Source organism: Haliotis cracherodii, unplaced genomic scaffold, assembly GCF_022045235.1.
Source record: "Haliotis cracherodii isolate W230 unplaced genomic scaffold, xgHalCrac1.p SCAF_19, whole genome shotgun sequence".
In the NCBI taxonomy this organism is placed as follows: domain Eukaryota; kingdom Metazoa; phylum Mollusca; class Gastropoda; order Lepetellida; family Haliotidae; genus Haliotis; species Haliotis cracherodii.
The window spans coordinates 14,712,835-14,737,389 of NW_027266274.1; the positions used below are offsets into that span (position 1 = coordinate 14,712,835).

At 41.2% G+C, this 24,555-nt stretch overlaps 1 protein-coding gene across 1 annotated transcript; it reads right to left on the bottom strand.

Moving 5' to 3' along the window:
- Nucleotides 1-6,245: 6,245 nt before the first annotated feature.
- On the bottom strand, nucleotides 6,246-24,060 carry LOC139466780 (uncharacterized). The gene is made up of 12 exons (XM_071248457.1): nucleotides 23,949-24,060; nucleotides 23,618-23,706; nucleotides 21,980-23,180; nucleotides 21,657-21,767; nucleotides 18,700-18,785; nucleotides 18,076-18,186; nucleotides 15,639-16,383; nucleotides 14,775-14,944; nucleotides 12,991-13,100; nucleotides 12,706-12,776; nucleotides 11,445-11,659; nucleotides 6,246-10,054 (listed from the first exon to the last, which is right to left on the bottom strand). The coding sequence occupies exons 5-12, from the start codon at nucleotides 18,764-18,766 to the stop codon at nucleotides 8,820-8,822; spliced, it is 2,724 nt and encodes a 907-aa protein (XP_071104558.1). The 5' UTR covers nucleotides 18,767-18,785; nucleotides 21,657-21,767; nucleotides 21,980-23,180; nucleotides 23,618-23,706; nucleotides 23,949-24,060; the 3' UTR covers nucleotides 6,246-8,819.
- Between the last annotated feature and the right edge of the window lie 495 nt (nucleotides 24,061-24,555).

The following is a 24,555-nucleotide window of genomic DNA, read 5'->3' on the forward strand; positions in this document are numbered from 1 at the left end:
CAGTGATCTACGCAATAAAATAACCAACCAGTAACGTATTTGTGTGCTGATATCAACGACAAAGAATAAAAGAAAGAAGGCGGCCAAGAAGGTGGAAGGACAACTATTATATGTTACATACTAACATTCAAAACATCAAAGCCAGAGAGGAATTAGTCTCTATTTTAAACTATACATTTATATACCGCAGGTATCCAGGTATTAGTATCTGCTCAAGTGAGGTTTTATTTGTGCCTCGACTCGTGGATCCGTTTGATCCAAGTTATCATTCTCGACTCCGTGGGGAGTATACAACCCAAGCTGCCCAGGGGCGGTAGAAGGTTTTAACATCCACCTCACATATCGGGTAGCCGTTCCTTGATGGGTGAACAGAAGCACATTTGAAATAAGTCACTTGCCCAGGGTGACACCACACGTGTTGACACTTGTGTTTCGGGTGTGTGTAGGTATTCGTGTTCACACCATCTGGTCATCTACCATCGGACGAGTGGGTTCTTTTGGGTGCACAGGGTGAATGCACTGTACACTAGGGGTAGTGACAACACTGTAAAGACCTGTAAACAGATTCCTTTGGGCGTAAAAGGCAAAACGTAATGAAAAGTGTAAAAGTGGATCACAAAAAGTCAGTGATGACTCCAGAAGTTGTATCGGTAGCTCACACAATAGGCAGTGAATGATTGTTGCTTAACTGTGCGCCCACAAATACTCTTTCCATACGACTGCTGCCTGTAAAAGACCAGGGACACATAGCGCATGGCTGTTTATGTTGAAACTGATATGTTAACTTTAAGGTACTTCTGCTGTGTTCAAGTGCAGAAATTCGGCTGGATGGCAGTCTTTCAACAAAAACGCCCAATATAAAATACGAAACTTAACTAACAGACACAATATATTACATACCACCCGTGGAAAGAAACAAAATACTTCTATAGTTTATTTTCTTCCGTCAACTTGTTACATAATGCTGCCAATATCATAGAGTATTCGCGGCTGAGAGGAGAACATTTATATTTGGATTGGTCGGAATCTGCCCTCACTTCTTGGTTGGTGGTGGGAAATTGTGTATCACGTTACCACGGATATGAACGTATTGTACAGAACTGAGGATGACAATATTACAAGAAGCGACGTTAATGATTGTATTCCAGGTGACAGTCCTAGACGTCAACCATGCCAATCATCACAGGGTCTCCCAGTGCTGGGAGTACAAAATATAAGACATCAGGGGAAGACGATTTCCTTTTGTGTTTGATGACCTTGTCTCGAATATTCCCAATTTGAAACTTTAGTTATGACGTCATGCTATGTGGCACATGAGATCGGGTAGGTGGTAAGTCTCACTGCCTGTTCGTAGTATATAATTTTCAACATATTATGAAACAACAAAGAAGCCATGGCAGCCTCTGTGCCAAGCCTTACAAGAGGGATAATTTCAATTTTCCAGTCGTGAATTTCTCCTTAACGTTGAGCAGTACCACCAGCTCCTGGTAAAGGGTCTTAAGTTTACAGTTGCTATTGTACCCCAGAGCATGTCCATTGGATTCAAATATCACGGAAAGACACATTTTGCTGACAAGTAAGTTTTAAATCAAGGTTACGTCATCAGAGTCCATGTTATAATTATAATTGCGTCAAAACCATTTCCATAATCCTCCCAGACATTTTATGTCAGACATTTAAATGCACTTAATATATATGAGGGTGATCGGGTGGTCAAGTAGTGAAAGGCGCCGCAATTCACTGTGCCTATGGCACGACAGAAACGTATGATGACGAGATCGAATCCCGGTTTGCCCTGATTATGTTTCTAGGTTTGTCAGCAGCATACCCGTGGTGGGCTTTACTAAAGTGGTAAACATCTGATACTTACATATACATCACCTCGGGCTTTCCTCCCACATTAAGCTGCCACGCCGTTACATAACTGGAATACTGTTCTAAGGGACGTTAAAACTCAAAGGGAACCTTGAGATCATAAGTCTGCTGCCGAATGGTATTGTTGAGACGATACCAGTCAGGAAGGAATCTCTCCACCTGGAACAGGCATCGTAGGACCAACTGGACCATTTCCCATCACCAAGAGTCCTCAGTTCACACCTTCTATTTGAAAACCTACCAAGGGAGATAATAGACAGGAAGACGAAAATTGTGTACCTCATACGGGACCCGAGAGACGCCTTGTCATCCTGGTATACATGCATTAAGAAGATTAATCTTTCATATAACGAGTAGTGGAATATGACGTTACCGGATTGGTTAGAACTGAGTACCAGTGGTAAATGTAAGTCTGTTTGCATAACACAATAACACATTGTATACTTTAAAAAATAACCTGACCTGCTATTAATAGATGTGTCCAACAATGAGAAAAGGGACCTTATGGTTGCAAAATCATATTTTGACAATTCATTATATGTTTAAACTACAGTATCTACGGAAGACTAAAATACTATTCACAAGCTCGAATTCATATTTTGTTACAGACCTACATTCCATCAAACACCTGGACTCATTATCCGACTAATAACTGTTTTAGTAATAATTGCAGTTTTTGGACATAATGTCTGATGAATTGAAAGTAGACTTGTGTGTTGAAAGATGTTTTTAAATAATGTTTTTATTACATTACTAACGAAAGAAAAAATAGATACTTTTGTTCAGTCTGCAGTCTTCAGTAAGTTGACGTCAAACGTCTTTATAACGTCATAACACACTTGTATCCTCGTATCCATAAGGCCCCTTTTCTCTCGGTGGGTCACATATACTCTACACAAAAAGTAGTGGATACTCGGAAATAACTTCAAATATCCAAATTTGTGAGTCATTTAAATTTCGAGTAAAAGTTGTTTAAAAATAATGTACGAATTGGGAACACATTACAGCTGGTAGTGAAGTATAACAATACATGTTATGACCGCCAACTGCCCTGAAGGGCGATTAGGGCAATATGGGAAAATGAAAGTTGGGGTTTTAGGATCAGTAGTGCGTAATATCGCCACGATTTGTCAAACTGTCATTCACTCGACGAGGTATGGTGCGTATGAGTCTCCGAACGGCGATTTGGGGCGGTCGGGTAGCCTAGTGGTTAAAGCGTTCGCTCGTCACGCCGAAGACCCGGGTTCGATTCCTGACATGGGTACAATGTGTGAAACTCATTTCTGGTGTCCCCCGCCGTGATATTGCTGGAATATTGCTAAAAGCGGCGTAAAACCAAACTCACTCACTCACCCAACGGCGATTTGAGGGAGTCTGTCCCATTGATCTTGCAGAGCCTGGTCAATTTCAACCAACGTGGTCGGTGGCCTATGTCGTTGACGCACACGTCTCCCTATCATGTCCGAAGAGTGTCCAATGGGGAAAATGTCTGGAGTCACTGCTGGCCATGGGATTCTACGGATGTTGTGCTGCTGGAGGTAAGCATTGACGATTCGTGCACGGTGAGCACGGGCGTTGTCGTCCTGAAACACAACACGTCAAACCACACGCCTTTCAAACGGGACAACAAAGGATATCAGTATGTTGTCCCGATAGCACTGTGCAGAGACTATTCCTTGCTAAATATGGAGTGGGGTTCGCCAAGTCATAGTTATTCCATGCCACACCATAACTGATCCACCGCCGAATCTGCCATGTGGTTAAAATTGGCTTGATGTTCATTTCGACGTGGCCAGACACGACCACACATATCTAGGAAGTACAAAGTGAATCGGGACTCGGGCACTTTACCAGCGACAATTACCTCAGTTTCGACGTGGCGTACACCGGTGACGTATGTTGGCAATGTGACGATTAATAATGAGCGGTACAACAATTGTCCGTCGACCATGGATATGAGATGGATGAAGATGGTTTCTAATCTGTCCAATAACTCGTATTCCTGTTGCCTTTTGAAAGTGTGCATCAGTTTGATTCGCCGTTTGAGCTCGATTTCGTGGAGCCTGGTTTAGGATCAATAGATCCTGTAGTCTTGTCGTTTATCCGGGACTCCCTGAAATGGTCGATCGTTAGTATTGTTGGTCTGTTGGTCCCTTTTCTATAGTCTATGAATCACAGACCGAAACATTGAACGTACTGCACGCTGTCTTCTGCCAGTTTCCAGGATGCAAATCGAATGTAGACGCTTCGTTGTAGACGCCATATCGCTTGTTCATGCATAAACAATGACTTAAATCAAGTAAATCACAACTGTGTAATATGCAGAATCAATAAGATTTACAGAAATAATTGTCCACAGAGATTCATGATGAAAGTGTTAACATTATGAATGACACCCATGCACGTGTATGGCGCTGCCGTGTGAGGCACATGCAAACGTATGGATGTGTTTTGGTGTTCAAGACGAAAGTTCTTGTATAGGATGTTTGTCGTCAACACTTATCTTTGTTCTAATAGTTGGTATTAATATTTATACTTCATGATCCCTACCTTTTAAAGACTATATATAAAAATATATTGTAATATAGTGTGACATTTAAAGGGCCAAATAGATGTTATGTTAGGCTTTGGGAGGCATTAGAGATCATCTCAACTCTGACAGTGCATGCATAATAATAAACCTCACAAATAGTAAAGGGCGCATACACAATTGATTGTATATGGTAAAAATAGTACTGACAGTACCTTTGTAACCATTTTGAACTGTGACTGATCACATATTTCCCTTTAATCATATTGAAGCTAAATATAGTTTCATAGTTTATTTACATTCTTTCCTTACCAGAAACTGATAAAAGAATTCCTGCACGTTTCACTATTCGTACTTAAAGATTTTCACAGAGGAGACGATGCTATATCTTTGGATCGGGGCCTGTAAAATGAATTATCGCAAGTTGTAATTATCGTATTTATTTACATTTTACTGCAGTCTCGTGTTTTCCCTGTTTAGTTGAATAGGGGGGGGGGGGACTAATTGAGGAATAATTAACACATTTCCAATACATTCTGGACGGTTACGAGCGTTAGGATATCAAGGATGCTATATTGTTATTAGGACTTACCATTGATAAACTGAACCAGGTTCATGAATCCATGTGATCTTGACCAGAAAACTTCCGAATGAAAGGATCAGAAGAATTTTAAATATCTATTGGCCGTTTGGTCCGACCCAAACTCTCGAAACAATAAGGTTACAATGAATTATGCATTGTGGCCAGTCAATCCGGAAAAGAGGAAAAGATGTTTGGTACTCTCACATTGAGGAAAAGATGTTTGGAACTCTCACATTGAGGAAAAGATGTCTGGTACTCTCACATTGAGGAAAAGATGTTTGGTTCTCTCACAGCGGGATGTCATGAATCAATTTCCGTGATAGGTCTTCTTGAATGACCACGATCACTATACTTTATAACGACACTACAAATACTAAATGTGTAACGTTCCGCTTCACGGGTCAGACTATGCCTATATTAGCCACAAATCCCTTTCCACAATCATGACAAATCTCTGCTTATAGTCGAGTCCGTTGAACGAATCCCCTCTATATAATGATCATGTGTTGGCGACAAGGTTACACCTTAACGTGATATGTATATGAAACACGGAACGCATATGCCTGGTACGTGATAGCGTGACGGTAAGGTTCGATACACAGCCATATAACAAAAGGGAAACACAAGAGGTAGTCACACTCAGACTTCGTGTGTTTGTTGTTTAAGGCCACACTCAACAACATCCTAGCTATATGAGGGCGGTCGGTAAATAATCGAGTCTGGAACCAGACAACCCAGTGATTGACATCATGAGCATCGATCAACGCAATTGGGATACGATAAGTATCGACCAAGTCAGCGAGCATGGCCACCCGATCCCGTTAGTCGCCTCTTACGACAAGCAGAGTCGCCTGTTTCGGCACGAATGGGTTGCTGAAGACCTATTCTAACCCGGATCTTCATGGCTCCACTCAGAGTGGGGCAGATATAGTTACATACACAAACGCTTATAACGACTCCATTTTACTGAGTGGATATACGAATAGAGACAAAAACAGATGACACTTCAAATGATTTTAATAGTCATTAATTGATTTGATATTCAACAGCAACGGGGTAATTCGTGAGAACATCGAGAATAATGAGATCAAACACAACGGGCGGTGGGGCCTGCGTCGATTCCTCCCACATGGGTACAATGTGTGAAGTCCTTTTCTATTCCATTTGCCCACCATGATATTGCTGAAAGCGGCGTAAAACCACATTCACTCATTCTTTAAACAGCAGTGAGTGTGTACCGCGCCGCAATATTGTTGGAATTTGCCAAAACCGGCATGGAACCAGTAGAGTGAGTCTTTGTAGTGATATCATATATTGTATAATCCTTTACATGTGCACACTAATATAATGGATGACAAACAAATCTGTTATGATATTTGTGTAATATTTTAAAAGTGAAACTGTAATTAAGGTTTATAAAAAGCAACAAAAAATGAACAATTTTTGTATCCCGCCGATAAGCTGATAAAACAAATTGTTTTCTAAACAAATTGTTTTCTAAACAAGGACCAATTGAAATTGAAATAAATTAAACATGGAAAAAAAGAACTGAAGTGCTTTTTTCCCACCTACTGACGTAAAGAAAGTCACTTAAATTAAAAGAGCGGCCTAAATACGAAAAATACATTCAAATATAAAATTTAGAAAAAAAAACCCACACACAAAACACAGAATAATTGAGTGATCAAGAAATAATCTGCATGTAGTTACATGTGACACTACGTGTTAAAGCTAAAGTTCATGTATACAGGCCGACTGATTTTAAGGAGTAGGCCTCCCAAACAAACCGTCATTCAATTAAACCAGTTGGCAAACTGACTGAAGTACTCGTATACAGTTATGATACATAGTAAACATATGCACGTACAATAGTACATACCGCTCTTTCAAATACCTTATTCAACACACACAGAATCAATAATACAGAGCGTTAAACTGTTCGCAGCGTGGGACGGTGGGGTTGCTAGTGGTTGAAACATTCGCTCGTCACGACGTACATTGGTACAATGGGGGCAATGTGTGAAGCTCATTTCTGGTGTCCCTTGCTGTGATATTGCTGGAACGTTGCTTAAGGCAAATACCATAATCACCTACCCTTTTTGACATTCATAAGGGGTAAATATCATACACTTATAGCCATGTAATCTGAATCAGTTTGGTTTCAAGTTTCTGTGACATTTCTGGTGTCCCTTGCTGTGATATTGCTCGACTGTTGCTTAAAGCGGCGCAAAACCATATTGTCAGAAGCGGGTCATTTAAAGCGCCGGAATGTGTAGAGTTTGGCGTGTTTGAGTTCACCCCTTAGACGTTCAAGAAACCTATGGTCGTGGATTAGCATCCAGATTCGCTCTGATTGATTCTAGGTGTGTCAGCACCATTCCTGCGCTCGTGGGTTTCACCAAAGTGGTAAAAGTCTTAGACCTGCATTACTTCAGGCTTTCCATGATATAGCTGAAACGCTGTCAAAAGTGCGACAACTGGCTCGTCCGCTCTATCATAAATAGGACGAGTAACGACAGGATATCGCTATGTCATGCTCTACGTGTATACTGATAAATATCGTGACTCACACACAAGGAAGGCACAAGCCGCTGTCGTTAGTCAGCTTTTAAAGTTATCAGATAACATCTAAACACTCCTTGATCAACGACGACTTTGAGGATCATTCAGGGTACCACACACGAACCAGCAGAAGTGGCGGTTGCTATTCATTAATATGTTTTGCTTATGTAGTGCATATCTGTGTACCCCTACGTTTTCTATATGCAAGTACATATTTGTGGCAGACAACATGAGGCTTATATCCAAAAGGGTTAATGGTCATACCAATTGAACAAAACAATATATTCCTTTCACCTGCGTCTCGTTTCAAGTTATTAAAGTGATCACTCCCACGTGAACATGGTGAGTTTTCACGCCGCTTTAAGCAATATTCCAGCAATGTCATTGGCAGGGGACATCAGGAATTGGCTAGACACAATGTACCATCAGAATCGAACCCGGACCTTCGACGTGACGAGCAAACACTTTTACCCCTACCGTACCACCCAAACTAACGAGGAGCAAACCATTCAATATCCAGAATCGAAGTTCAAATCAAATCACTGAGTGCAACACTACCAATATACAAAAATAAGTTGGCGAAATGGCCTCACTCGCAGCAATTAACACATGAGTAACCAATACAAAGGTGCATATGTTCCTTTTTTAGTGTATCGAGAACCTATAATGCTATTCTACATATAAAGTTGAAAGAATGATTATACAAAATAATAACAAAGTTACAGTCCATCTTGCCAATTGACGATGTGCGATGAACTATTGCTGTATATAATATTATACCAGGTTATACCTCAACTCAAGCATTTCCAACAAAGCTATAATCATAACACATTTCTGCAAAAAGCTGAGTCCATTGTACGATTCCGACTATATCACGAGCATGTGTTTATGAATCATTATCAAATATCAATGATACTAGGTATCCGGCTCAACCCGTGGTATCCAGCGCAAACACATGCAAAGGCAAGTCAAGTGTTCATCTGAACAGGTAAATTTCGGAAATAACATCGGACTTCACATTTCTCACTGATGCGTCAAGTTTGGGAATGCCCTCCACGTGTTCACCATACAACTTTACTCATAAAACCAAATGTAAATCCTTTCCACATCCCTTCGTCTTAAGACATGACAATGCTCTTATGTAGAGAATAATATCAGTGGTGGCATCAACATCTATCAACTCTTCAAGGCAACAGTTGCCTTATATAATGTCCTGATATCTTGCAGCATCTTGTTCTATCTGTGTAGTAGTGGTGGTCTTTGGCAATATTACATATTGATGTCATACTGCTTGAGGAGTTTCATTAGGGCAGATTGGCTGTACAGTTCAGCTGTTTCCAATGGAGTTCGAGCATCCTCTCCCTTTATGTGGACGCCATACCGGGGTAATAAAGAACGTACAATGTCTTCACTTCCTCCTTGACAAGCAAGATGGAGCAGAGAGTTCTCTGCAGCATCGACCTGCTCATCAACGTTGGCTCCAAGATCTATGAGAACCTGAAACACTTTGTACTCTCCAGATGCTGCGGCTACCATCAATGGTGTCCACCCATGCTGACCTTTGTCCTCCAGTCCTGTGGACGCCAGGTTTAAGATTCTTTCAATGAGTTTATAACTCCCAAAACGACATGCAATATGCAGAATGGAATCACCATCTTTGTTTTTGTCAGTTGCATCAGCTTTTCTGTCGACAAGAAATTGGAATAAATCAGTGTTATTGTGTCTCACTGCGATCATCAAAGGGGTGCCTTGGTCACTCTCGGAATTGACATTAAACTGATGCGTGTCGATCAGATTCTTGACAATTGCCAGATTACCTCCCTTACAAGCAAGGTGTAGAAGGTTCCTTCTATACTTGTCAACGTGGCTTTTATCTGGCTTCTGGAGCTCCATAAGTAAATAGAAGACGCCCTGATGACCGCCGTCTGCTGCGACCATCATTGGTGTCAAGTTGAAGTCTTCCTTAATGTTGATGTCGACATTGTATTCAGGATTCAGTAAGACCCTTACTACTTTTTCATAGCCTCGAGTGCATGCCAGATGTAGCGCAGTCTGTGAAAATACCCCTCGTTTGTTTGGATTGGCCCCGGATGACAGTAGCGCATCTACTACTTTGTGAAGGCCATTGTCAGCTGCTTGCATGAGAACTGTTCTGCCAACACAATAATCCAGATCAGTCTGATCCATTGCAGACTCTTTAAACTGTAACAGGATGAGACAAGCAGCGTCACTTTTGTCTGTGCAAACACAGAAAGCCAGACTCTCGTGTAGAATGTCTTCTTTTATGTTCGTGTTATTGAGAAGGTACTTGACACTATCTTTATTGTTTGATAAAGCGCACCAGTATAACAAATTTCCACCATGATATTTGTCATGGGCGCTCAAGCATTTTATATTCTTACGAATAATCTCCTTCAATAACTGCATCCTGGTATTCATCAAGAGCTTTGAACAGTCTCTTATTCGTTCATCATGAAAGGCTTGGATAATCTGGCCATGGTCATCTGGAACATAGATTACATACAGTTAGAGTGATAACCTATGTATGCTTGAGGCAGAGATGATAATGTAAACTAGATCCGTCATATTTCGGGAATGCTGACTCCCTTACAGTGACTGTGAGGGGTGAACATATTCAACCAAACAATAGTTCAATACAAAAGCGAGGTACACTAAGTCTCTTGTATCCTGATGCAGGAGGTGATAGGTGAGTCGCTTGGTTTAGAGAGGCATGTACTGCTTTGAGCAATGATTAATGTATATCAGGGCATGCCGTCTATTTGTTGAGGGAAAGTTACAGTTGTTACAGAAAATGATAGCGAAGATGTTTACAATATTTCTAAGACACATACAGTTTATACGTATAAATTGTCTGATTTTATTTTTGATGTAATTGGCAAATTTATAGATTTGTGGTGGACATGATAAGCAATGATTGATATGCTTGGATAATAGAAAGCTAAGGAAGCAAGCAATTAATATACATTCTACCATGAATTTGGAAATTACTCGATTCTGATTAGAGATTGTTAAATCACAATAAACCCCCTCTGATTGAAACACCGCAGAAGCATTTATTCATAGAATAGTACTTTTTTTCAGTTATTGTCGGTTGGCTATTCAAATAATTATACCTACAATAATGCAGAGTTACGGTTACTACAAAATTCTAAGGATGTGTGGCAATACATTTCGCGCAGAAGATACGATAACAATCAAAAAAGAGAATGTATTTTAAATTTTGGCAACAACAGAAAGCTTGAATTTGGCGCTTTTCTATAAACGACTGTGTCACAATGAGCGAAATGACGTCATATTGGTGACGTTCGGTGTAGAACGAAAGCTTTGCAAACTTGCTTAGTTTTCTTTAGGGGTGCCCACCTCCTGATAGCTTTCCAAGTTGCCAAGCTTATCTGCTGTCAATGCTTGCCACAATGGACGTATTATGGTATAAACAAACTGCTTCAGCACATACAGCGCCATATTTTGTATAAAGGCTGTTGTCGGTGAATCCGTAATTTACATCGACAACCCACTCAAAACACTGGACTCAACCCATGCCGCTTCACTCAAAATATTTGCTAACACCAAAGAGTTTGTGTTTTATTTAGTCATGGTAGAATGGAGACAAACATACTGTGGTTTCAATGTAGAGCTAGGCTACCTGTAGATTTTACCGTGCTTTATGAAATTCGGAACCGAACGCGCAGGTGTCTTTGCTTGACATATTTATCTGATTGTGATGGTAAATAAACTTTTTCACGTGTTATTTAGCAACTAGTAGGTGACCATTGGGAAAAATTCCACTTCTGAAAACATAAATGCAGTATTGATCCACACATGTGGCATTATAAACGTATGGGGCTATGCCTTAACATTATGTATCAATTGTACCTTTAGTAGTCCTAGTCTTCATGTTCACTATATTCAACGTGGGCTCCTTTGGCAGGACGTCTATTTGCAATGGCTTTTGAGGTGCTTGTCCACCTGAACTGCTTGCAATTTGAAAGGCTTCAGTGAATGCTTTCTCGATTTCTTCACTTCTCTTTAAAGACTTGCAATTTCCGTCAGAGAAAAATATTCTCACATGCGCACGAACACTTCCTTTGCTGCAAAAGACAATAATGAGGCCGTATGACAGTGAAATGGTGTATTTGAGTCTTTTAACGGCCATAGTTTTCCTTGCAGATTCATCTCTTAATTGGCTTATAGGTATAGTCGGTTAGTACTGTTTCAGTTACATGTACGTCGACCGTTGATACAATGCCCCAGTATATTGTTTAAAAACACGAAATATGAAAAACAAGATTTTGCCACGTGGCTATATCCCCCGCCCCTGTTGCAGAATTTATGACATAATTAAATCTAAACAAACCCTAACCTTGTTAACCGAGGTGGAACTTGTCATGGAAATTGTAAAAAAAAGATGAGTTTGGAACCTAAGTCCATCTTGTTGCCATGGAAACGTAAAAAAAATAAATTTCAAAAATTTCTCAATCGCAAAAGGCACCAGTTCAGCATGTACCTGACAGACCTGCAAAGTTTGATGAAAAAATATTGAACGGTTTATGAGTTATGCTCCGGAAACGAAACGTGACGGACGGACGGACGGACGGACGGACGGACAGACGTACGGACGGACTGAGCCCGTTTCTATATCCCCGCCAACTTCGTTGGGCGGGGGATAATTAAATATCTTAGTGAGAGGAGTATTAAAATATCAAAAGGGTGTGCAATGTATATAGAAGTAGATAGGGAGGCTCTAATTTTTCAAATTGATATCCCTCATAGCTACACGCAGATATCAAGAAACGAAGTACATGTAAGGCGACTGCATCAACAAGACGAGGAAGCCCGTAGTCAACTTCACCTTTGTCATATCTTATTCATATACAAATAAAAGCAACAAAATCCTTTCCATAATCATAAGAAACACATATTGCAAGTCATGATCACTTGTGGCCTGCAAAGCAAGTTAATAACCTTAAATAATTGTCATATGTTAGAAGGGTTTCTTAAAAGCTGCTGCTTTGAGTGCCTATCAAGTGAATACATTTTGTTCACATATCTTCGCTTAACCGTGCGTAAACTGTACATGGACGTCAAACACTCTATACAGTTATGTAATAGGTTGTACACAAAAGAGAAGTGTCACCTGAAATACTCTATCCGGGATCCTTTGTATACTTGTCCTAGTTTGCTGTCACTGCGAAACACCTTCTCAATCTAAACAGAAAAATAAATAACTTGCAACAGACACATATCACTTAGGAACTGTCTGGAAGGGCACTTTATTTGATCCACTTTCATCAACTTCCACGAATATCTGGTATGACTAAACATTCTAAAGATATGGTTATCAGTCCAAAAACAGCTTATCTAAATAGTTTAAACTTGATGCTTGACGGTTTTAAGTGAATATGCTGAAATGTCAACTTACCTCTTTTGACAAAAGTGAAGTATACTTTTTGAAGTTGACGCTAAATCTGTCCAATAGGTCGGAGGTCCATTCTCTGGACTTCAACCAGAACACAGTGAGTTCGGGGTCAACTGCAAAATAAGAATTACTCTGACTATTAAATGCAAGGGTAACACTGAATTTGAAATGTAACATTTACTGTGAATATGAAATGCAAGAGTTACACTGAATTTGAAATGAAAAAAATTACACTGACTGTAAAATGTAATGATGACATTGAATTTGAAATGTGAGTATCACACTGAATATAACATTTACAGCAGTTGACGTGTCTTGATTATTACACATTTCCATCGGTTGTGTATATGTATGGTTTTTTTACAGTTTATGACTGCTACATGGAAGTGAGCGAGTTGGTTCTAAAGCTTCTTTGAACACTATTTCAGTTATATCGCAGGATGTCAGTTTGATATGGGAACAACATTAATCCCGACGTGGTGTGCGTTTAAGACGTTTACCACTTTTGTGAAAGCCACGAGCATGACAGAATCTAAGATTCGAAAACAGAAAAAGTTTATGAACAGCTAATATTGCGGCGTCTTTGATGACTGGAGCTCCCGTTTCCTCAATAATATGTTTTAAAGGATTGTTTTTGGATTAAAAACTGGTTAAGGGCAGAGCACTAACGAGCAAAGTTCTAGCAATATGCCAGTCACTTAAGGGCAGGGTACACCAAGACCTTAGGCTTACTAAGAAAGCGAAATTGACCCCACATCTTCCACGTGACGAACCAGCGCGGTAACTGCTCGGCTATCCACACACACACATAAAACAGACATAATAGTTTCTGGCTTGTTATAACAGACGATATCATGCAACTCGGCACCACAAACACGATGCGCGTATTTTGTCACCATGATAGCATAACAGAGGCATCTACAAGAGCAGCTTTGTCCAACGGACAATATCATTGTAATACATTTTCGCACCCGTATGTGTTATTTCGTAAACAGATCAGCCAAATGTCCAAACAAAATTTGGGGCAGTGTGGTTGCCTAGTTGTTAAAGTGTTCGCTCGTCACTTTGAAGGCCTGGTCCTCCACATAGGATCCTTTGAAGCCTATTATGAGGCTCTCCACTCGGTGAGACCCGTGAAGATTCCGGGGTAGTGAGTGAGTGAGTTGGGTTTAACGCCGCTTTTAACAGTATTCCAGTTATATCACGGCGTGTCAGCTTAATGTGGGAGGAAAGCCCGAAGTGATGCAGGTCTCAGACGTTTACCACTTCGAAGAAACCGACGAGCACGGGTATGGTGCTGACAAACCTAGAAACATAATTGGGGCGAACCGGGATTCGAACCCCCAATCATAGGTTTCTGGCGTGCCCAAGGGACGCAACTCTGCACAGCGAATCGCGGCGCCTTAGACGACTGGGCCACCCGTGCCCCCATTCCGGGGTAGAATAGGTCTTCAGCAACCCATACTTGCCGTAAAAGGTGACTATGCTTGTCGTAAAAGGCGACTAACGGGATCGGGTGGTCAGGCTGTCTGACTTGGTTGATACATGTCATCAATCCCAATTGCGTGGATCGATGCTCATGATATTAATCACTAGATTGTCTGGTCCAGACTCGATTATTTACAGACTGCCGTCATATAGCTGGAATATTGCTGAGTGCGGCGTTCAACAACAAACCAACCAACCAACTCCACTCAGTGACTTAAACAAAATGAATTTGGTAGACACAACACTCCATATTTAGGTTAATACCGGATTATGTTAATAATACGACTGTGTACTCCTACCTTGTAATGGATTGATCACCATGCATCTCTCGAGGGTGTTAAACCTTGCCTCAAGAAGCCTAATATTCCTTTCAGAAATGTCCTCAGCTATCACCTGTCGAATGCCTTCTTTCAGTTGTACATCATGTATGTCTACATTGTCGATTACTTGTGAGACAGCTGTTTGGGTGCTGTTGAAAATAAATATCATAGATACAAATGGGCATGTGTCATTTATTCTTATAAACCTACTGGCTGTTTGTGTAACTTGATATGGAGTTTTTGAAATTGTGGTAACACCTCGGGAGGGCTTACAATCATTATAACTTCCGTTCAGATTGTAACATGTAATGAAATGTAAAATCAAATGACAAATGCTCTCTTTATATTCCCGAGGATCGAACTCGCAACCTTCATATCTGTAGCCCAGTGAGTGTATTACAAGGCTAAAGAGGTGTTGGTGAGCGCCACTGCTTTTTAGAATGTCCTTTTCAAGGTCCGTATGCCAGCAAGAGGCTGAACAATGAATGAGCGTCAGTCAAAGCAAAACGTGTTATAGTCTCATCCTACGAGACGCACGTGCAGATTTCGTGCCATTACGAGACGCACGTGCAGATTTCGCACCGTTGCGAAACCCACGTGCTGAGGTCACAGGTTATACATTTGAGAGTTTTTATTACAGTTATTTCATTAAAAACGTTGTCTATGAGATGAGTCGGTTTATAAGTTGGACAAACCATGTCTCCTCGAGACTACGGCCTCATCGGGACGTTCCCGAATGTGAGGGTTTACAATCTCTAGTAATCCCTCGGAGACATGGTTTCTCCTACACATAAAATATGTACTAGTATACATGCAAGTAAATCTAAATCATACATACAGTACCTTTCAGTCTGCTGCCAAGCCCTATTAACACAGAGCAGTGTTGGGTGAATCTTTTCCCACCGTCTGGCAATTTCAACAACAAGCAGCCTCCGGTCATTGTCATCAAGATCCGTATTTACACATCCCTCTTTGTTTAAGTGACGATTCAGTTCATTGAAGTGCCTTCTTGGTAGAACCCAAAGCTCTTTCTCCGTTTGTTGGTCTGTGATTTTTCCCTGAAGAAACTGTCCGACGTCTAACTCCGTCACAGCCATACATGCAAGCGCTGCTCGTTGTACATGCAAACACTTTCTCTCACCCATGACCAGAGAATGTGGATTGCAAAATCTGGAACCATCTTTGATAATGTCCTTAATGGCATTCTGGAATGGTCGATCATTCTCGAGCGTATTAATGTCAAGGACGCCATCAATGATACTCACGTGTTCGTCTGTGAATAAACGAATTTTGTGGGTTACATTTTGAGTTAGCTGCAAGGCATAAAGGCTGATTTGCTCATAAGAAACTGTGCTTGGCTTATGAACCAAACATAGGATCAAGGCTGGTCTTCCCACGGTGACTATAAACACATCCCACAAGATACCATCTGGGTGTGGACAGGAAGGTCTTTCGACGTCCATCATAGCTGCCAAGAATTTGCTGACCAAAACAATTCCATCTTTGGACACAGTTTCTATCCTTTTATACAAACGTTGTTTGATGTAAGATGTGCTTGTTTCATCATGTGGAACAACCACGATGCAATCTGAAATTGAAACACGACAAGTTGTATTCATAACTAGGCATGGCAGTAGGAGTAAGGGCGCCGGTTTATCAGCACCAACCACATCACTGTAACCAAACCCATTTACTACGGACCCTTGAAGATCCGGGGTAGAATAGGTCTTCAGCAACCCATACTTGCCGTAAAAGGTGACTATGCTTGTCGTAAAAGGCGACTAACGGGAACGGGTGGTCAGCCTCGCTGACTTGGTTGATGCATGTCATTGATCCCAATTGCGTGGATCGATGCTCATGATATTAATCACTGGATTGTCTGGTCCAGACTCGATTATTTATAGACCGCCGTCATATAGCTGGAATATTGCTGAATGCGGTGCCAAACAACAAACCAACCAACCAACCATTAACTACGGCACGGGTGGCCATATTGTCCAATACGCCACAACTCACTGTTCAGAGTTGCGCCTTCCAGAAGAATATGATTGTGGGTTCGAGTCTCAGATGCGACCTGATTATGTTTCTAAGTTTGCTAGCACCATAACCGTGTAGGTTTTCCCTCTCATATCACGCTGACACGCGTTCAATACTTCAACGCCAGAGTACAACTAGTCCCGCCATCTGGCGAAGCAGATTGCACTGGCGTAAAAAAACAGTGAATCCAGCATCAGCCACTCACACAATTTGCACAAAACGTTGAGCGTTAATTGTTGCCTAATACAACATATAGACAACAGCCACTAAACTATCGAATCTCAACTTCACTCACAACCTGATTCACTCATCCGGACATAAATTAGAAAAAACCCTTTATAAACCGGGAAAGGGGATTGAATGTCAACTTCTTCATTATGAGGAACACAACGTTTCGGAGTATATGCTTACTCCTTCATCAAGTGAATGAATGCCATGAAACAGGGAGCATATATATGTACATGTAATCACAACAAAATTAAAAAGATAACAAAAGGTAGAAACAAGGGAAACCAACACATGATAGGCGCTGATAGGTGATTAGCAATAGACAAGGCCTCATGGCATTCATTCACCTGATGAAGGAGTAAGCATATACTTCGAAACGTTGTGTTCCTTATAACATAGAAGTTGACATCCATTAATTCTCTTCCTGTATCACTTCTAAATGCCTTTCAAAGACCTTAATAAATTTGTGCAATCAATAGATAATTCAGACAGCAAAAGTAAGGTAGGGCTGATTGAATCCATGGTTACACGCAATATTGATAACTGTTCCATTGATGCTAATGCATTATGCGTGTCATTAGTGAAAGTAAGAAGTGGTTATACTTGCTCGACATGTATCAGCTGTATTTTGCAAATATTGATCACTGATTGATTGTGGCTACATGCACATTTCGACCCGTCCCGTGAAGATCCGTAATAGAATAGGTCTCCAAGATCCCATGAATGCCGTAACAGGCGACTATGCTTGTGACAGGCGACTAACGGGATCGGGTGGTCAGACTCGCTGACTTGGTCATGTGATGCATGTCATCCTAAATCCCATCTGATCCATGCTCATGATGCCAATCGCTGGATTGTCTGTCCAGACTCGATTATTTACAGGCCGCCGTCATATAGCTGGGATATTGCTGATTGAGGCGTTAAACAGGAAATATACAAATAAAACAAAACTATACATATTTCTGGGAAATGATCGTAATGTGTTGAACTCAAAAGAGTATCAAACCCATCTTACCTTTCTGAATAAGTTGGTCTTCAAGTTCTTGAAACGCAAACCCAATCTGTTTCAGCTTTGGTGGGAAGGGGAAGGAGCTTGGTAAAACAGTCACCTCGTGTATCTCCCTAGCTAGAAATGAGGGAACAATGGAACTATATTGTACACGAACAGTTGGACGAACAACTACAGTAAAGTACGTTTATAACCCCCTTTGAATTCGTTATAACCGTAGTTTACTGTACATTGTTCTGTTCGTAACTTGTTTCGATAATGCTTGTCAATAATAGAGAGGTACAGATTACTTTCGTCTGTATTTCGGTGTTCTCAGTGGGATTGTAAACTTCCTTGACAACAAATATACATACATACATTCAAAATACAGTAAACCATGGTTATAACGAACTCAAAGGGACCACCAATTTTAGTTTGTAATAACCGTAGTTCCTTATAAGCATATATACAGCATTTATACAACAAATGGTCTAAAACAAGTTCGTTGTATGCGTGTTCGTTATAACTGTAGTTATGTTTTGTCTTCTTCATGTTCCTTCCAGATGTAAAGAAAGATATTGCACCTTCTCTTAAGCTGTATCTTAATGTCAATATATGTAGTTCAACAACACGTAAACCAAAGATGCTTACCACGTCTCCGTCTCTGTATCCACACCAGCAGAAGGTAGGCCAAGAGCGGAAGAAGAAAGCCGATCATCGTCCCAATTTTACTTTAACTGAAAATGAATTTAAAGAGGCCCTGCATTGACGAAGAACACAACAACAGTAGACAGACAAAGAGTCACATACACAGACACACTGACACTCACATACAGATACACTCAGAGACACTGACAGAAAAAAGACACATACACAGACACACACATACAGACACACTCAGAGACAGTAACAGACAAAGAGACACATACACAGACACACACATACAGATACACTCAGAGACACTTAGACACACACATACACAGACACACACATACAGAGACACACAGAGACACTTACAGAAAAAGAGACACATACACAGACACACACATTCAGATACACTCAGACACACTGACAGACAAAGAGGCACATACACAGACACTCACATACAGATACACTCAGAGACACCGACAGACAAAGAGGCACATACACAGACACACACATACAGATACACTCAGACACACTGACAGACAAAGAGGCACATACACAGACACTCACATTCAGATACACTCAGAGACACTGACAGACAAAGAGGCACATACACAGACACTCACATACAGATACAAACTCTTGCTGTCACAAAGTTTAATGTGGTTCAAGGAAGGGCAGCACACCTCATGTATCACCCCCAAATCCCATTCATGACGCGTGGGAGAAAATTGCATGACCTGTCACGCAGACACAGACAAACAAACAGAGATATGGACACAGGCCCACAGAGAGACACACTCAGAGACACAGACGGAAAAAGAGACACAAACACAGACACACACATTCAGACACACTCAGATACACACTTAGACACACACTCGGACACACTGACAGACAAAGAGGCACATACACAGACACACACATACGGATACAAGCAGAGACACTCAAGACACACACGCTCATACACTGACAGAAAATGAGACACATACACACACACACACATTCAGATACACTCAGACACACTGACAGACAAAGAGGCACATACACAGACACTCACATACAGATACACTCAGAGACACTGACAGACAAAGAGGCACATACACAGACACACACATTCAGATACACTCAGAGACACTGACAGACAAAGAGGCACATACACAGACACACACATACAGATACACTCAGACACACTGACAGACAAAGAGGCACATACACAGACACACACATTCAGATACACTCAGAGACACTGACAGACAAAGAGGCACATACACAGACACTCACATACAGATACACTCAGACACACTGACAGACAAAGAGACACATACACAGACACACACATACAGAGACACACAGAGACACTTACAGAAAAAGAGACACATACACAGACACACACATTCAGATACACTCAGACACACTGACAGACAAAGAGGCACATACACAGACACTCACATACAGATACACTCAGAGACACCGACAGACAAAGAGGCACATACACAGACACACACATTCAGATACACTCAGACACACTGACAGACAAAGAGGCACATACACAGACACTCACATACAGATACACTCAGAGACACTGACAGACAAAGAGGCACATACACAGACACACACATTCAGATACACTCAGAGACACTGACAGACAAAGAGGCACATACACAGACACTCACATACAGATACACTCAGACACACTGACAGACAAAGAGGCACATACACAGACACACACATTCAGATACACTCAGAGACACTGACAGATAAAGAGGCACATACACAGACACTCACATACAGATACAAACTCTTGCTGTCACAAAGTTTAATGTGGTTCAAGGAAGGGCAGCACACCTCATGTATCACCCCCAAATCCCATTCATGACGCGTGGGAGAAAATTGCATGACCTGTCACGCAGACACAGACAAACAAACAGAGATATGGACACAGGCCCATAGAGAGACACACTCAGAGACACTGACGGAAAAAGAGACACAAACACAGACACACACATTCAGACACACTCAGATACACACTTAGACACACACTCGGACACACTGACAGACAAAGAGGCACATACACAGACACACACATACGGATACAAGCAGAGACACTCAAGACACACACGCTCATACACTGACAGAAAATGAGACACATACACACACACACACACACACACATAGACACACAGCGATGCACACATATGTCCAAATACAAACACGCTAACTCAAACCTCATATTATCGAAGACTTTGAGGACATAGAAAAACGTTATCTTATCTGTACAATAAAGGTTTGCTGTTTTTCTTTGATATAGATCGTGTTGAATGTCGCTTCACTATATACACTCATATACATTCACCTCTATAATGATATAACGCAGCGTTGAAAATAAATGGAAAGTCCAATGAACCAAATCTGTAGCAGTCTTCGTAAACTTCGACTGAGATATGTATAATGACAAACAAATAAAGGCCTGAATCAAATCCGCTTCCGGAACTAGGTTCAACCAAACAATGCCCACGCTAGATGATAAAATACAGGTTACATATACAGAAATATGAATCATTCGGACATCCAGGTCGGATGTATGTACATACAGTTGACTATTGGGAATTACCCTCCACATCCGAGGTGACCATATCCAATGTGACCACTCTAACTTTACGGCATGACGTGCTATACATTCAAACTGCCAGCAGTTTTAAATTACATTGCTGTTTGCAGAGACTTCTCGGTTCAGTACATAAACACAATTGGGAAACCCGTGTTTAAAATTGCAAAGGGTGTGTAACGTAATGACTCACCCGAAGGAAAAAGGTATGTCGTTAAAAACTATGAGAATCGGGTTACTACTTGAGTGAGCATGTATGTCAGTAGAAAAGTAGTATTGCCTGGTAGAGATGCGACAGCATATAACCCTATGAAATACGTACATTAAACTCAAAAGAGTATCAAACCTATCTTACCTTTCTGAATAAGTTGGTCTTCAAGTTCTTGAAACGCAAACCCAATCTGTTTCAGCTTTGGTGGGAAGGGAAAGGAGCTTGGTAAAACAGTCACCTCGTGTATCTCCCTCGCTAGAAATGAGGATATAAATTAAAGTACTGTAAACTACGTTTATTACGAACACGCTTATAACGAACTGACGGATATAACGAACTGTTTTTTTGTCTCAGCCATTTGCTGTCTATATGCTGTATATATGCATATAACGAACAACGGGTATATCGAACTCAAAGGGACCACTAATTTTAGTTCGTTATAACCGTAGTTTACTGTATATGTTTACCGTCCGTGTCTTTGTTTCGGGGGTTAATCCAGGCTGGTTATTATCTTGCACTGACTGGTTTCAGGTGAACGAGATGATCCTGATAGTGAGTCTCTCAGCATGAATGTGGAATACCTCCTTTGAATCTGTGTTGAATAAGCTTACAGTCTCTGCATAAATTTGGCATGCCACTTTGGAAATGGTATTCTATCAACGCCAATGTTTGTGAGTTCATATGCTTCTGGACCATGTATGTCATAAAACGCACATCCACGGACTGGTCTCACTGCCACTTCAATGATGTACACACTACGTTGTTCCTGCAAGGTGTGCAACGTACACTTAATTATCGGTGTGTCGTTGCTTTGGGGGCACAGTTTGATTGTGGTAATCTTATCATCGAGCTCCTTCTGGATAAGCGGCTTGCAGGCAGGCAGGATCTGTATACCTGTCTTTTGAATGTCTTTAGATACGTAGTGTGAGTAGGTCTTATCAGTTTCTTCTGTGCCAACAAAGTAGGACCCACCGTTTGGATTCTTGGACAATGAAGTAATGTACTCCCTTAACCGTAGACCTTCCCACATGTAAGTTACAAAACCATTGATATTCTCAGTATCAATTTTTTTGAATTCACTCTTGACGTATTTAAACTGAACAGAACGTCCCTCACCAGACAGAGCCTCTATTCCTTGTAAACATGCGGTGCCATCTTGTATGAATCGGTTCTCTTTCAATAGATGATACAATGTCAGAGGGGAGGGCTGGGTTATTTCGTGGTCTGTTGTCACTTTAGTCTTGAAATCCGGCGTAGAGAGTTGTGACGATCCCCGTACCACTATGACGAGAAACTCATGCAATTGTGCTTCACCTTTTTGTAATAAATCACTCAGCCAAAGAAATGTAAATGTATCAATAAACAGGGAACCTTCATCCACGAGATCATTGAGAGGCTTATCAAACAGTTCATGGAAGTAGTGCAGGTTCCTGTCTGTGGGCGCAATGTCACCAATGTGGACAAACAATGCTCCACCACGAGAATTACGAAGAGCTGAAACCTTTTTGCAAAACTCACTCGTAATCTCACATCTTCTACTTCTGAATTCGTTTTTTTTATCTTTTTTGGGACAAGGCTTGCTGACCAACTCGATGGGAATGTCAATGCTCAAACGATTCTTTTCCTTCAGGCTGGTTGATGAAGAGTACTTTTCACAAAGGCCACAAACTGCAAACAATCAGTAAGATTACATACTAGTATCATACGTGTCTTTTAAGAGTGAGTGAGTGAGCGAGTGTGGTTCTACGCCGCTTTTAGCGTATGGGGAGGGGGGGGGGGGGGGGGGAGGGGGGGGGGGGGGGAGGGCAGGGCAGAAATGGGCTTTACAAAGTATACCCATGTGGGTGATCAAACTTGGGTCTTCGGCGTGACGAACGAACGTTTTAACCACTAGGTTACCCCACCGCCCCTATTAAGAATTAAAACAATTTGATTTAGAAAATAATTCATTTCGATGGTAGACGATAAGTAAAGGGTGTCTTTTACCACGGATATTGTTTTTATACAACTATTATTAAACATGACATTAGCAAGTTATTATGTTACGTTTCGAGGCAATCATTTCAAATTTTATCTAAACTTCAATCAAAAATAATTGCTCTTACCAGATGTCATCCTTGGGTCATTTACATTTCACATTGATGAAGCATGTTCATCAGTACTGCTCACAGACGGCACCAACACCAGATGCAACCTGGAAATAAACGGTAAAGATGATTGTTGAACATACACGTCGCTCATCAACACGATATTGGCACCTGGTGTTCATATCACAGCGGGCCGGTCGGGTAGCCTAGTGGGTTAAAGCGTTCGCTCGTCACGCCGAAGACCCGGGTTCGATTCCCGACATGGATACAAGGTGTGAAGTCCATTTCTGGTGTCCCCCGCCGTGATATTGCTGGAATATTGCTAAAAGCAGCGTAAAACCATACTCACTCACTCACTCATATCACAACATGTCTCCTTACGAAATATGCAATTTGTTTCATATCATAAACCTAAACCTGAACAACTACAAATGCACCGTTGTACAACCTCCGCCAACATGTGTCGGTACACCTACAGCTAATGACGCCTACCTTTGCTGAAGGCCACAAGGTAATGTTCACCGTTGATGTTTGCTGCGACAGTATATGTACATGCGTGTTACTGACCTACTTTGCCCATTGATTGTAACCCGAACTACATGACACTCAGAGCTTATGCACAGTGACGATCAATCCGAGTTAACATGACAAACAAGCATATGATTTATTAAGTTATGTCCTGTTGAGAGGTCCGCTTTGCTCGTTGTGGTCGACAGCAAGCACTATCCTAGCTACGTTCTACCGCTCTGGAAGTAATCAAGGGTGGATCGGGAAACAGTGGTAATTCACTGGGCATTCGTTAAGCTAATATTTTGCTGTCAATATTTCAAGACACCCAGCTTAGAAACCCGAGACTAGATTATTTCTTTTTTGGGTGTTTGAAAGTAAAGCCCTTAAGAAATACTATACAAAAAGTTAGGTTACGAGCATTGACTTCAAATACGCAATACTTAGTA